The sequence below is a fragment of the Lottia gigantea genome, assembly GCF_000327385.1.
Source record: "Lottia gigantea unplaced genomic scaffold LOTGIsca_34, whole genome shotgun sequence".
In the NCBI taxonomy this organism is placed as follows: Eukaryota; Metazoa; Mollusca; class Gastropoda; family Lottiidae; genus Lottia; species Lottia gigantea.
In genome coordinates, this window is record NW_008709146.1 from 2,292,106 (window position 1) to 2,307,694 (window position 15,589).

Here is a 15,589-nt window from a genome sequence, read left to right on the forward strand (position 1 = left end):
AATTAATGGAATTAAACGAAGTATCAAATCCACTGTGACTTATAATAACATCTTTGTTATGTTTTCAAAGGCTGAAAAGGAATATTCACTGAACTGTTGTCCCTTGTAAGAAATAGGTGACATTATAGATCTTGTAAAAACAGATTGGTGACATCATAGATATTTCTCAAAAGAGATTGGTGACATCTTAAAAATCTCACAAGAGATTGGTGACATCATAGATATTTCTCAAAAAGAATTGGTGACATCTTAGAAATCTCACAAGAGATTGGTGACATCTTAGATATCTCACAAGAGATTGGTGACATCACTGATATCTCTCACAAGAGATTGGTGGCATCTCAGATATCTCTTACAAGAGATTGGTGACATCATAGATATCTCTTATAAGAATTAAGTGACACCAATCTCTTTTGAGAAAGTCTAAGATGTCACCAATCTCTTGCTAGTAATTGTTAAGATGTCACCAATCTCTTGCTAGTAATTGTTAAGATGTCACCAATCTCTTGTATAAGTAAAACAGTAATCCTTTACAAAAGGCATATAAAATATATAGAAGTAGATCTGATACATCTTAAAGATTTCAGTTTACAATATTAGATTTATTCAATTGATCCTTATTTTATATATATACAGTAACAATACAGTCAGCTTATTACTGGTGAATTTAACTTAACTTGAACAAAATAATCTAATAATAATAACCCTAACCCTTTACTCTGGCAAGTGAAAATTATCTCATAATTGAAGAACAGTGAAAAGTATGCTGATAATTTCCAATTAGTTTGTTCTGTTTGGCTTTATTGGAAACTTTAACAAATTATATGCACTGAAAAGTTAAAGACAGAAATTAGGTGATACTTGAATAACTTTTTTTTTATCTCTGAAATTAGAAAGGATCCTTTATTTAACAGTAGTTCAAGAGACTTCTAATTTCAACTTCAACTATCTAATTTGCACATTATAATACGTTACTGGTTCGATAAATACATATATTTACAAATAGATTTGGTGCAGATGGACAAATAGCAGAAATGGGATGTGCGTAGAAATTCATTTCATTTCAAAAGTTTTGAACTCATAACAAAATGTGGACCTACTTGAAATGCATGAATTAAGATAACTTCAAATTGTTAAGAAGCCATATTGCTTTTTAACACAAAAAAAAACATGATACATTTCAGTCATACGTGTCAAATGTTGAAGGAAATAGTTTTTTGGATCAACCAAATCAACGTAAAGGTAGTTTAAGCTAAATGGACAATTTATAGAATGACCAAATAGGCTATATTATAGATTATATGAATTAATATTAAAGACTAAGGTACAATTGGTCAAACAAACCTATCCCTTTTAAAAAGCAAAGGCCAAAATGAGGTTGATTCTAAAATAGCTGAGACAACCAACCAAGAATTAACATCTAGGACTATTTTATTTTCACAACAGGCCCCAGGTACGGATATTATAATATTTCAATCTTGTGGCTTGAATTCATAAAAATAGCTACATTATTAGCTCACTGGGGCTGAACTTTACTACATTTTTTGGTCATAACTTAACCTATATATACAGACAATGCATCATATAGAAAAGGGTATTTTCTAAAAATTTGCCAAAATTGTGAAAATCACAGCTTTACCTTCTCTAAGCAAAAGTCAGGCCAATGAACAACCAATCGATGCATTTGAAATCGTGCATGGTTATGATGTCTGTTTGATTCATACATATTCACATCAAGTTAAAATAAGTCCATTTCTTACATTATCAATATATTACATATATATAAGGATATTTTAAAATTGTTCATTAAATTCTTGTGTTTTCTTTAAAATACCAGATTTTGCATCAGTTATAGCTCCCCATAAATCAAATATAAAGGTATCGGTGAATCCAAAATCTTTCATATCAGAATCGTCAACACTGCAGGCAAAATCATGAGGATTATCACACTTGTCTCCAATTTCATAAATATTTTGAGCTGAAAGAATTAAAACAAGAATTTACATTTTCATTACTTTCAATATCATTATGCCAAAAACTGTCTTATCAGTCAAAATATTGACACATTTCTATTCAGCAAAATTAAGACTATTTCTGCTAATTCCACCGAATAAAATGAACTATAATTTACTTAAATGAGCAAATCATGTAAGCTAGCATAGGCCAAGTCTATTTGTTACTATTATTTTCAATTAGAATTGAGCTTGCTATCTATTGTTTAAAATATTAATGTTTCTAAATCATTGCTGAGTTCTTTTTTATTCTCATAAATGTATAACTTACCTAACTCTGTATCATTGATACCCATATAGGACTCTAATAGATTATTTATTTTATCAGTAGCTACACTGGCACACTCATTATCCTACAAACATATATAAAGTTCCAAATTAGTAGACTTATTAGCTGTGTTCACACACATGGTACTAATACTTATGTGTGCCAAAATTTTTGAACAATTCAAGACTTGGCACGCACCCCTGGTCTTATAGTATAATCCTCACCCTAGTTCTGAAGAATATGTATATTCATTTCATATATTCAAATTATATTATATTAATCAAACTAACTGCACAAACAATACTCTCTGACTAGAGGTTACGCCAACATATCTGTGCTTTTATAACATTACTTAATCACAATGTAACAACCAAAAAATGTTTAGCTCACAAAGACTTGAATCATTGGCACGCAATCGTGCAAATGTCAATGTGACTTAAGAATCAATAATACTTACCACTGTTTCAACTGTAGCAGGACCAGTTGATCTCAATCTTAAAGTTTGTTTACCACTACCTACTTTATTACCAACATTACCAGATTTCTTACCAGTTGATTGACCAACAAAAGCTGAAATAATATCAAAATGATCAAAATATCAGTTTATACGTTTTTAAGAAGATATAATCTACAAATTAATTGTATGATTGCAAATGGCAGCAAATGCCTACCAATGGATATGTATTAAACAGCATGTTCTTGAAGCTTGAAAGATTTCCTCTCGTAACTAAAGTCAGACCTTTGAGAAAATTATTAATTATATTTTTTTTTTATTTCAAAGTTTGAATTTATTATATCTATAATGACCATTTTTTTTTTTTTGTAAACAATATTTTATTCCTAAGAAAAGGATTGGAGAACAGGCTTACGCCTATGAAACCTCCTCTCCTAATATAATGACCATTAACTGCAGGACTAGGCTATTAGTCTGAAACCAGTTGGTATTGAATCTATCAGGTATAATTAGAATTCTATCAGTCTCTAGTGTACTTGTTAAAGAAAAGATAGAATGTGGTAGTTGTAACTGTTTTTGTGTAAAGGTTTCTGTGTCTGTAAATATTTGAAGTTAATTAACATTGTCTTTAAAAGAAAAGTATTAAAGGCACAGATGCAACATTACAGGGGTTGATTTAGGTCTTGAAAATATTTAATAGTCTTCGGAAGTACTAGAAATGAAAGAAATCTCACAATTCCTTTAAAAATATCTCAAACAAGGAATTTTTCTTCCTATTACTATAGACGTCTTTTCCATATATCGCCTCGTCTTTTTAAATTTCAAAGGCAGATATTTCTTGACATGCATGGATTTGAAGGTTCAAATTTCAATGTTGAGCTGTGAGCTACTAATGATTAGTTTAGCTAGTGTTATGATTTGTAGAAAATGGCGCATCTGTCCCTTTAATGACAGTAAGATAGAGTATCAGAGACTTTACATAGTAACATCTTCTATTTTCAACATATATTCAGTATCAGTCAGACCACAGTAAATTTAGCAGACATACAAACTTAATGGGGAGGGTACATTTATAAGGACCAGTTCATCGATAAGACTAAAAGACTCAAACCAAACTGCTGGTAGATTTTATTTTATTTCTGTCAGATTTCTTCTTCTATGAAAGATACTTCAAATTATAAAATGTGATTTAGACCTACATTAACTGGATGTAAATTTATGATTTCAGATAAGCTATTATTCTATTTATAAATAATATATAACCTACGCCTAAGAAAGGGTTAGAAAATTTATGATATGTTACAGAAGTATCCTTTACAATAAGTTATAATCATACAAAGAAGATATTTTATATAATCTTAGTTAAGTATGTCAACAAGACATCAATGCGATTAGAAAATTCATAAAATGATAGAGAAGAATGCTTCACAATATGTAATAATCATACAAAGAAGATATTTTATATTAAGTAAAAGTTGGAGTAAAATACGTCAACATGCGGTCAATAAGATAGGTCAATAGAGCTAGGCAATGTGTCAATATGGAGAGGTCAAAGTTCATGACAATCAAATACCTGAAAGCTTTCTATACAAGTCGCAACAGTCTATTGTATAATGTAGAGTATAGAAAATAAAGTAAATAAGGTTTTGTTCCTGTACTTTCTAACTGTCTATAGATAAATTTTAAACATTTCAACACAAATATATATAAACTTGTAATAAAAAAAAGAAATATCATATTGACAAGGAGCCCAACCTCAGATAAAATGTATTTGAGCACCAAAATGAACCTTCATAAATATTTTAAATATTTTCTTAGTACAAACTTAGGTCCTATAATTTAATTTAAACTAATTTTTTTGTTAAGGTTAAAAAGCAAGTTGATCTGATGCAAGTTCAACAAATCATGTTCTAAGAAATGTTGAATTGGAACTCAATTTAAATTAGATTCAGAAATGTTACTCATAGCATATTTTGCAAGAATTAAGTTTGAAACATTTTAGTAATGCTAAATAAGTGATGCCAGTTGAGGTATCTAGGACTATTTTATGTTTTTGTCAAAAGTAGGAGAACCAAGAGTTCGATTAAAATCCTTAAAATGCTATGGGTAACTGAAAGAGAGCTCCATCAGCTGGTAAAGCCAATTTTCATACAGTTTTCCTTCTTTCTTTATCTAAAGCTAAATTTTCAAATAAGATTCTTTGCTTCAAATTGTAAAGATCCAGACAAAACCTTACAAATAACACTAACTTACTATGTCTGATCTTACAAAAGTGGTAGACCCATACAACCAGTACAAGTATAAAAACAGTAGTCCTGTTAAGAAATATCTTTAAGTTAAAATATTTACTAAGTCAAATTATTGACACTCACTTCACCTATTTTTATTCTAGAATACTCTCAAACAACTGATACAGTAACATAAGTATTTAAACTAAGAATTGTTGAACTATTATCTTCCTTGTTTGAGTTTTTCAACTTTGGGTTTTGTATAAGTGACCAAGCTGTTTTACACAAAAATCCTACTATTGAATTGGTCTTATATTTAACAAATATGGATAAAAAAGGGCTGGCTTAAATGTTTTGAGCTTCTGATGTGAAATAGGAAAGAAAGTAAAGCATTATCTTATCTCATAGAGGAATACTACCACTCAGAATGGACACAACTCAAATTCAAAGTCTCAAACTTAGTACATATAGTCATCACTTGCACTTAACAGGTGCACAGTGACTAAAGAATAGAATCTCTATATATAATTAAACTTAATAAAATATATTGAAACAGATGTTGCACAATAACTCAGTTTAATGAGTTATTACTTAGTATTCTGGATTTATATAAATATACAGGGATTCTGTTGTATATTTATAACACCAGGTAACTCCACTGATAAACAAAGACTCATTTTATTCAAGTTTAAAAATTTCAGTTTTTTGATCATCCTAAAAGGTAGTATTCATTTAATCAATATTGAAAGTAAAATGCAAGCACAACCCTAAGATTGAATACATGGCTAGAGGGCGAAAAAATTCCTCTCTGGATAGTGTAAGCCACAATTGAGACACATCCATCAACTAGCTAATATATATTGAATGTTGTATTTTACATGTGGGTGGGTACAATACATGAATCAGTTTTAGATGAAGACATTAAGAATATCAATTGTATTTTACCAAACCCTTACTTACAATGCCATTTACTGAACATGAAGTTCTTCCATAAAAAAAAACTTTAAATAAACAACAGCATTGGTTTGTTATTGTCAGTATTGAATAGACACACCCCCTTCAATGACTCAATATTTAACAAACTAGACAAAACCATCATATTCTCATTCTATAGTTAAATTTACGCTTTTTTGTCAAAAATAGCAAAGTTGTGGCAATTATATCAAACAAAAAGAGTTAGAGCAAGCCATTAGAACTAACTTTCTTAATAAATTCCATATATTTCAAAAGAAGAAGCTGGCTAATGTACAATGGAGAAACTGCCTTTCCAACGAATTTCTAAATTTGCATCCATTGGCTACCATAAGAAATAGTACAAAATTCTGAATACATTTTTAATTGATTAAATGACTTTGGCAGAATTTTTCAGAAATTAAGAAATACAAGTTTCAAAATTTTAAAATGCACTTGCTATACTGGTACTTAACAAGTAATATGTGATTGGGTAATACAGATTAAGTTATGTTAAACAACCTCATAGTTTAGTTCGCTGATGTTAAGTTTTGTGTCAACAATTTTCCACTACTTCACACTAACTTCAATTTAGTTTTGAAACTCATAAAGTTTCATTTCACTCTTTCAACAGACACCACGACTCTAAACAACTACAATAGTGAATAAGCTTTTGAATCTGATTAATACGATCATTTGGATCTATACTCCTTAAACTTCGAGACTTTCAAAACTTAGGACTCAATATTAAAGTATTACTCTACTAGCTAATATGGTTTATTCACTTTTATGAATGATCATATCTTATAATCTACATTTCTTTAGAAGTTGTTCATCTGCATTCTTATTTGAATCATCTATATCTATGGTCTGTGCATCTAGAGAATGTGAAACTTTTCTTTATGAGAAATAAAAGAATGTTATCCTATAAATTTTCGTCTCAAAATGATTCAAATAATTTGGATGAGATTTGACAGGCATATTGTCTTCTTAAATATCATATAAACTTGACCTTAAACAGTTTTCAGTGAGGAAATCCAATTATTGGTTTAGCTTTATCAGCTGCAATATGAAGCACACGTTATTTGAACATGAACATTTCAGGATAGAGATTTAGCACCTTACTTGCAATGGATTGCACTTCGAATTTTCACTATTCAGAAACCTGACCCTGCATGATAGCATCATTTAGAAACTATGACCGAAAGGCAATCCAGACAACACCATTGTTTCGTGTTTGTTAAAACCACACTAATCAGCTTATCATTTGATACCAAACACAAGTCAATACCAATACTTATATTACCTGTAATTGTTCTAAATTATTAGTGTTGCCATAGAAACAAGGTGGAATATAAATACAAGCACAATACTTATGATGTTGTCTGCTATACTCCTAAACAGATTACATTACATTACTTAATTATTGATATAGCTTTGAAATTTGACTAAAATTGCTGAAACCCAAATTGCCAGAATACCTATCATAAAGACAATAGTTCAAAAACTGTCACATAAGCTATTTTTCACAGTATTTCATATAAGTAAAAGCTGTTATGAGACTATTTACAGATTCTTCAACCCAGGATTCAGTCTGACTATGCTGTTAAGACTGAGCATATCAAGAGCCTCCTGTGCTAAAGACTGTGAACATCAAGAACCTATTTTGATCAAGACTTTGCAAATTGAGACATCTTTTGCTAAATTTAACCTTAGGACTTCCATACCTAAGTGTATTTCTTTATCTTAAGTCTAGAAGTACACTCAAGCAAGTTAAATCAAAAGTATCTTAATTATACCCTTGTAGCTATTCATGGATGGATGAATGAATGGACACAAAATCAACCCCCCAAAGGTGACTGCAACATAATAAACCAACAGAGGTCATTTTACTGAGAGGTTATCAGTTTATATGAAATGTTACCCTCAATATCCTAATCATTGTTTTAGTAAATCGTGATGAGATAAGATAATTATCTAGGTGTAGGATGTTATTAGAGATATCCCCCTAGTATCTGACATACTCGCCTATAATTACAAGTCTACAATTACAAACTGTATTTGTACTTAATTAAGATGTTTGGTAAATTAATGAGATGAGAATTGACACAAACACACTGAAGTGTGAAAAGGGAAATGAAGTAAATTTGCTTGTTTATAAAACCTTCAATCACATGAGAGTATCAAAAATTTCATTAAAAGTTACATTATATACAAATGACATATCGGCAAAAGATTGAGCATGACACATTAAAAACATGTTAACAAAAATAACCGCGAATTGATTGGAGTTTGACTCATTTTGACACAATAGGAGAGAGGCAATTCACTTTAGATAAACTTTTGTTAAACCATCATTCTACTTGATAAATTCCCATGATTAGTAATACTTTAAAGTAAGACTCTTTAGCTTATAAATTTGTCCTCCATACATATAGTTCGTTCTATTGAATATATATAATCATACCTTAAACAAAGTTATGAGAAAATAGAATCCTTATATAAATGTTTCATCTGAACAAGAAATTTAAAATTTAGACATTTAAAATATCTTAAGAATCTAACCATATCATTTTTCAGATTGAAGAAAGAAATCTGATCTTTATGATAGGGAAAATATGTCAAATTACATTGATGCACCCATTTAAGAAATTAGTCTGCAGATGAATGCAATGTGGGGGTATAAATAAACCAGGTACCAACAATCCAAATCGCAAAACAAAACCCAAAATCCATAACAACATTTTAGCGAAACATTGGTAGCAGCTAATAAACTTTTCACATGAGGAAGTATATCAACCATAAGTGAATAAGTATTTCATGATGAAAAGGGGTATCAGGTGTCTAGAAGAGTAAAAAAAAAACTGTAAAAATACTTACAAAATCCTGATTTCAAGGGTTCAACAACACGTAAAGTAAAGGTGGTTCCTTTTGGAATTTCTTTTAACATTTTTGCAACTTCATAATGTCTGAGTCCTACCACAGGTTCGCCATTTAATTTTTCAATATGATCACCAACATAAACTATGGGCACTTTATCCATTATACTTCCCTCTTTTATACGTTTAATAAAAGCGTATCCATTTCCATTATCTGTTATAGTAAGTCCTAAAGCATCTTCCGATTTCGTCACCTCCACTTCCTTAGGTTGACCTTTTACATGGGCGAATATAAAATCCTCCAAACCAATCTGGCCACCAAGTAATCGCGTCATGTCACATTTGTGTGTATTCAAAGTGCAAAACAGAATCTAAAAAAGGAAACAAATTTCAAGATATTAAGGAAGTTTACTACAGAATATTTAAGCAATAAACAGTTGTTTAGTACTCTTTTCATATTTTACTTCCTTTATAATGTATAATGTTTATAAAGTTTTAATATTCTTTTCATATTGTTCTGTATATGAATATGAAAATATCAACATCATGGAGAGAACACCTCATGGTGATCAACAATGTAATACATCATGGTGATCTACAATGTAATACATCACGGTGATCTACAGTGTAATACACCATGGTGATCTACAATGTAATACACCATGGTGATCTACAATGTAATACACCATGGTGATCTACAATGTAATACACCATGGTGATCTACAATGTAATACATCATGGTGATCTACAATGTAATACATCATGGTGATCTACAATGTAATACATCATGGTGATCTACAATGTAATGCATCATGGTGATCTACAATGTAATGCATCATGGTGATCTACAATATAATACATAATGGTGATCTACAAAGTAATACATCATGGTGATCTACAAAGTAATACATCATGATGATCTACACAGTAACACCAATAGTGGCTTTGGTTAAACATCATGGTGATTTTGGTTCACAGAGAATCACATCATAGTAGCTTTGGTTTACAGAGTAATACAGATGGTCTCTTAAGTAACACATCATGATAATCTATAAAGTTACATATAATGATGGTGAATTTAGTAACAACTTATGTTGGTAAAAGTAACACAATTTTGGAGTCTAGAATCAGATGTACACATAATAGTTTTTTTTATGGTATATTTAATGCATATAATCTTAATTCTCAACAGGCAAATAACTGTTTAAGTTTTGGCTTACTGATTACCATACAACCAAAAAACAATGCTTGATATCCATTTGATAACAAATCAAAATCATTAATATGTGCAATTGTTACAGGCCACCTGTGTCTACCATTAATTAGTCCAATGTACAGGTAATATTGAACCCTCTAACTACTGTAGTTCAATATCACTATTATGCATTAAACATGGTGCTTTGGCTTTCGCCAAAAAATTACTATATATTGGACATTTTTCAAACAATTTGACTTTGATTGACATTGTTTAAATAAAACAAAGTATAAAATTTGGCAACCCTCACCTCAGAAGCTGGGATTTCATAACATTCAGCTATTTTTGAATACAATTCTTTGACGTTTGTGAACCCAGAAATAATTCCAGTAGGACTTCCTTGAGCTTGTTGACAGTGAAAAACTAATCTGGGTCTTGGAGGTTGTGGTGAAGAGTTTGTTTCGTTTTTGACAGAATTTCCGCCATTAGCCTCTGGTGTTGACTGTGTGACATCGGGGCGGGGTGCTTCCCGAGCCGGACTTGTCTGTTTGTCTGTCAAATTTTCTTTACTGCTTTTCTTCTTGTTTTTATTAAGTATATTTTTTAACGGCATTTTGACTGTCTTTTATCTACAAACCCCACTTATTCCAATAATGTCCTTTTTTACTACACCTTTCAACAGGTAAAACTACAGGTAGAAAAATTCACCTCCAATCGTCACCATTAATGAAATATGGCGGATAAACGGGAAGTGACGTGAAAAATGAGTGACGGGTGGGGTTCGTTTATTGCACGCGCTATACAGGTGTGCTGTCAATTGAGAGCTACAACTGTCATCACCTTTAATTAACCTGCGGATATAATCCTTTTATCCTCTTATTCGATTTTTCCTGATGTCAAAACAATGTAACAATTATTTATCCATTTGTTTAAATAAATACATCTATAACAGAACTGTCCGATATTGTAACTTTACTGTTTGTCACACGTTTACTGATTGGCAGTTGTCCATTGACGTAATATCACACAATATATCCCATTGAAGAAAAGTACACCTTTATTATATACCTGTGCTAAAAATATACTGTTTTATCTATATAACCTAATATGAGTCATTTCAAGTATACCTTTTTATTTTGGCTTGAATAGGTGTTGAACCGACAAATATATTTTGATTGAATCATCGTCTCTCATCTATTTGCCCCTTTTTTAAATCAAGTTTTAATGAATTTCTTAACTACCTTATTTCTCCTTAGGTTTGGACGAGGCAATACCTTTTCCCAGGAAAAATGATTATAATTTGAAAATGTGGGGAAGGTGGGATCAAAGTTCATCTTCACAAACATAAATTTTTACGTCATACCTTAATAATTGAAAGATTCCTGCTAATGAAGAATTGACCTCTAAACTCGTGGATCATAGTAAAATGTTTTTTTTTCTATTTCTATGTGAAATGTTTTGAAAAAAGCACCAAATCTATTCTATAAGGATTTCCATCAGTGTCTTAGGCCTTGCTCTCATTAACAGATCAACTGGTATAGGTTTGCATGTTAATAAATTCATCTGTAGACATACATCAAAATCCGTGAACAACAAGTCTTTGTTTTTTGTCATTGATTTAAATGGTCTGGAAATGTATTTTTATGACATACATTTTTGTCTGTATTTGATGGAATTTAAATTACTCAAGAACAAGAGAGCTACTATTGAGATACCAACAAAAGAATACAGAACCATATTGATTTTTTATTATAAAAGTATTTATTTTAAAAATGTCTATGATACAATAAAAAAATTCTATATAATGAAAAAATATTTTTTTTGATATGGAATGATATATGGACAAATTTTGGTGATACTAAGCCTTGTGAACATTTATTGCAAGACTAAGTCTTCAGCTTTCAAGTTCATTACCAAACCTCTATTGGTACTTGCATGTATTAACATGTAATGTCACATAGTTCCTCTAACAAAGCATATGCTTGTAAGAAGATTAATCTTTTTCTTTCCCCAAAACAGCTGATCAGTAACAAATATATACATTTAGTATCAAGTTTGGTATTTGAATCACTGTTAGTAAAGCATTTACAGAAATGTTTCATTTGTTCAGTATTCTTCATAATTGAATTTTGAATTAATTACCAGTAAACTTGATTATATTATATGGAATATGTAAGACTATGTAAAAAAATTAAAATGAAATTTGTTATCAATATTAATTTAAATTTATCAATTAAAAAAAAAAAAAAGTTCTACAGTGTATTTTGTACATTAATAACAATCAAAAAAAAAAAAAATTATGTTTATGAAAATTATGTACACTTGATGTGAAATTAAATTATTTACATTATTTTTAGGATAAAAGGCAAGAGTAAGAAGATGTTATATACAAGTTTCTGTTTGAAATGATGAACATGGAAAATAGACAATAACATGAGAAATTCAGAGCACTTATTCTGGAAAACATAAAATCAAGTTCTTTTCAAATTTCATAAGTGAAAAACAAGATAATGATTCTGAACTAAAACTGATCAAAAAAATTGGAAATAAGCATAATTTCAGGTAAACAACCATTTATTAGCATTATCTAAATATGACTTACTTCAATAATTCCGACCATAGCACCAGTTTTGAGAATGAGAGGACCCAGGAAATTCTATACAAATATACTGTAGTTTTTATATACAATTCATAAGAAATATACTTAATATACTATACTAGAAAATTCCTGTTTTTTGATTCATATATAGCACTTACATACACTATTAAATTCTAAAGTACAAAAACAAAGATTTCAATGAAGAGAATCAAGAACAAGGAATAACATTATGATTGAAATGGCAACTACAGATTTCATACTGATTAACATATCGGATGAACTTAACACATAAATCACAGTTGGTTTTCTGTATGGATCTATTCCAGGATCAAATCTCTGTGGACAATCATCAACTAAAATAGAAAGGAAAATTGTATCAATAACTGCCACTGAATCAGGTAATTTGAGATTCCTCCTTGGGTCAATCATATCCAAAATGGTTTCACAGACATTGTTTCATAGTAGAGTTCATCCATTTTTGTCAATGGTCTTTTAATTCTTAAGTTACATATTCATAATTTATAGAAATACAAAATAATAACTCACAAAGTCTCTCATTTTCAAACAACTCCATTCTCAATCCAGTACCAACCAATTCATAGCTTTGAGCAGATTGTGATCGGGGGCATCGGGCTGTTTGAGCACGTGACATCACTACATCAGTCCAACTGGATCTTTCAAATACCTAGAATTAATCAGATAATAAGATCACCTACTCACTTCTTTTGACCTCTTCACAGCTATAACTGTGATGAAAGACATTGCCCAAAACTTACCAGTATCTATTTACCAGTATTTCAGTATGTTATGTATTTAAGAGTCCCTGGACTCATTACTTGTGCAATGAACTTTTATTTCAAAGCTGAGGTACAAGCATTTTTTAAGTTTCAGAACCAAGGCTTTAAGAGCAATGGAGTAAGTGAATATAATTACCCAGCATCGGAATGATGAGATAGCATCTTCTTCATCATAGGTGATAAGATATGATTTCATATCCTCCATCCAATATCCAACACAGGTCAATACATGATCAGATTCATCTATAAAACAATGGATACTTTTAAATCATCTGCAGATGTTAAAGATAATCTTAATAAAATGTTTAAGATAAATGATATGAAATGTCAAAGATAGTTCCAATTTATTGTTATAGTAATCAAAGTGAATTGAAATTAACCATTACAGGTAAATAAAATGAAATGTTAAAGGTAATTGAAAATGATGTTATGTTAATTGAAATGAAATAAAATGTTATGGTAATTGAAATGAAATAAAATGTTATGGTAATTGAAATGAAATAAAATGTTATGGTAATTGAAATGAAATAAAATGTTATGTTAATTGAAATGAAATAAAATGTTATAGTAATTGAAATGAAAAAAAATGTTATGCTAATTGAAATGAAATAAAATGTTATGGTAATTTAAATGAAATAAAATGTTATGGTAATTTAAATGAAATAAAATGTTATGGTAAATATAAAATGTTATGATAATTGAAATGAAATAAAATGTTAAAGGTAAGTGAAATATAATAATACCATATTCTCCAATAGGTCTTCCTCTATAATCTACAGATTCACAATATTCAGCATCTATTTCAATCTTAGATTTATCTTGACTACATGACTTAAACTCAGAGGCTATAATACGACAATCCACCTGTACTCTCGGTCTATCAGTCACACCTCGAATTCTGGTAGCATACTTCTCATTTTCAAATAGTACTTTCTGATTGAAGCTGTAACGACCTCCAATTGGACATGGTATAGGAGAGGGGGGATTTACTGAAATAAATAATTCACTTCAGTTAAATAGTGCATGAAATTGAGGAAGGACAACATCATACATTGTGCAATGAGGGAGTATCCTACTCCTTTTCAATTTTCATCTATCAAGGGATCTTTAGCATGCACAGCCTGTATCAACTTTTATGAGATTTAGTTCCGAAAAATGACAGATGATGCAAATGAAAAGAAAATTAACTTTATATAGTTGACTGAGATTACATGGACATACTAGACAGTAATTACCTAGACTTATACAATATATATTATGCACTCATAAAATTTTTATAAACTTACAAATAAGAACTTCATATTTCCAATCTGTATCATTCCTGTTAAAACTAAATGAAACCCAACTACAAGCTTCTCTGAATTTCTTCTCAATATAATCAGGTTGTTGGTATTCATCTCTAGTCAATCGAGATGGTTTTCCTAGAATAACACAGAAGAGCATAGATCAAATTTTTGTATAAATTCTTCTTTTCATTATGGTTAAGAACTGCAGTATTTTATCATCCTTTTCTGTTTTACCATCCTATCTCTTGTTTATCATCCTTTCTTTTTGACCGCCCTTTCTTACACGAGAAACCAAAACTACAGGGATTTATACCAATGAGCAGTTGGTTAGTATAAATTTATAATTAACTTACCAACACGATATCTAACAATACCATGATGTCTTGGTAATATATCATAACATACAAAATCTATCTCACTGAAATAGTGAAAATAATTTCCAATTCAAGAACTTCCTGGAAGTCTTACTTCTCTGTTATAAGGAGTGACATTTCAGCAATGGTTTATTCTTCATAAATTTTAGGAAGCCATCTATGTCACCCTGCAACTGACTTTTGTAATCATATATATGTGGAAAAGTCGTGTAAGACCTCTTTAACAATAAGAAATGTACTCACCATCTTCCAACTTGTACTTTAGTCATCAAGTATCTAGTACCCAATGTCTGTTGACATGAGAAAAAGGTTTCTTCAAATTCAAACTGATTTTTCTTGGTATAGTAGTAAATATGGGTTTCATTAATTTTGACACTAGATCTAAATTGAATACCCTGAGTGAACCATTCACCAGAAATATTCCTTGGTAGATTACAAGATGGTGTCATTTGTTTTGTTTGTGGAGCAACTGAAAGAAATGCCATTTAATTACTATTTTTAATATATTTAACCAATTTCATATCATTTCCTATTCTAGAATCTTTA

The 15,589-nt window shown here is 30.1% G+C and overlaps 1 protein-coding gene across 1 annotated transcript; it reads right to left on the reverse strand.

Annotated features, from left to right (window-relative positions):
• Positions 1–1,793: 1,793 nt before the first annotated feature.
• On the reverse strand, positions 1,794–10,600 carry LOTGIDRAFT_120670 (hypothetical protein; the record flags this gene model as incomplete). Its single annotated transcript, XM_009058539.1, has 5 exons — positions 1,794–1,978; positions 2,284–2,365; positions 2,738–2,850; positions 8,794–9,163; positions 10,298–10,600. 5 exons carry the CDS (start codon positions 10,598–10,600, stop codon positions 1,794–1,796), a joined length of 1,053 nt encoding a protein of 350 aa, XP_009056787.1.
• Positions 10,601–15,589: the final 4,989 nt, after the last annotated feature.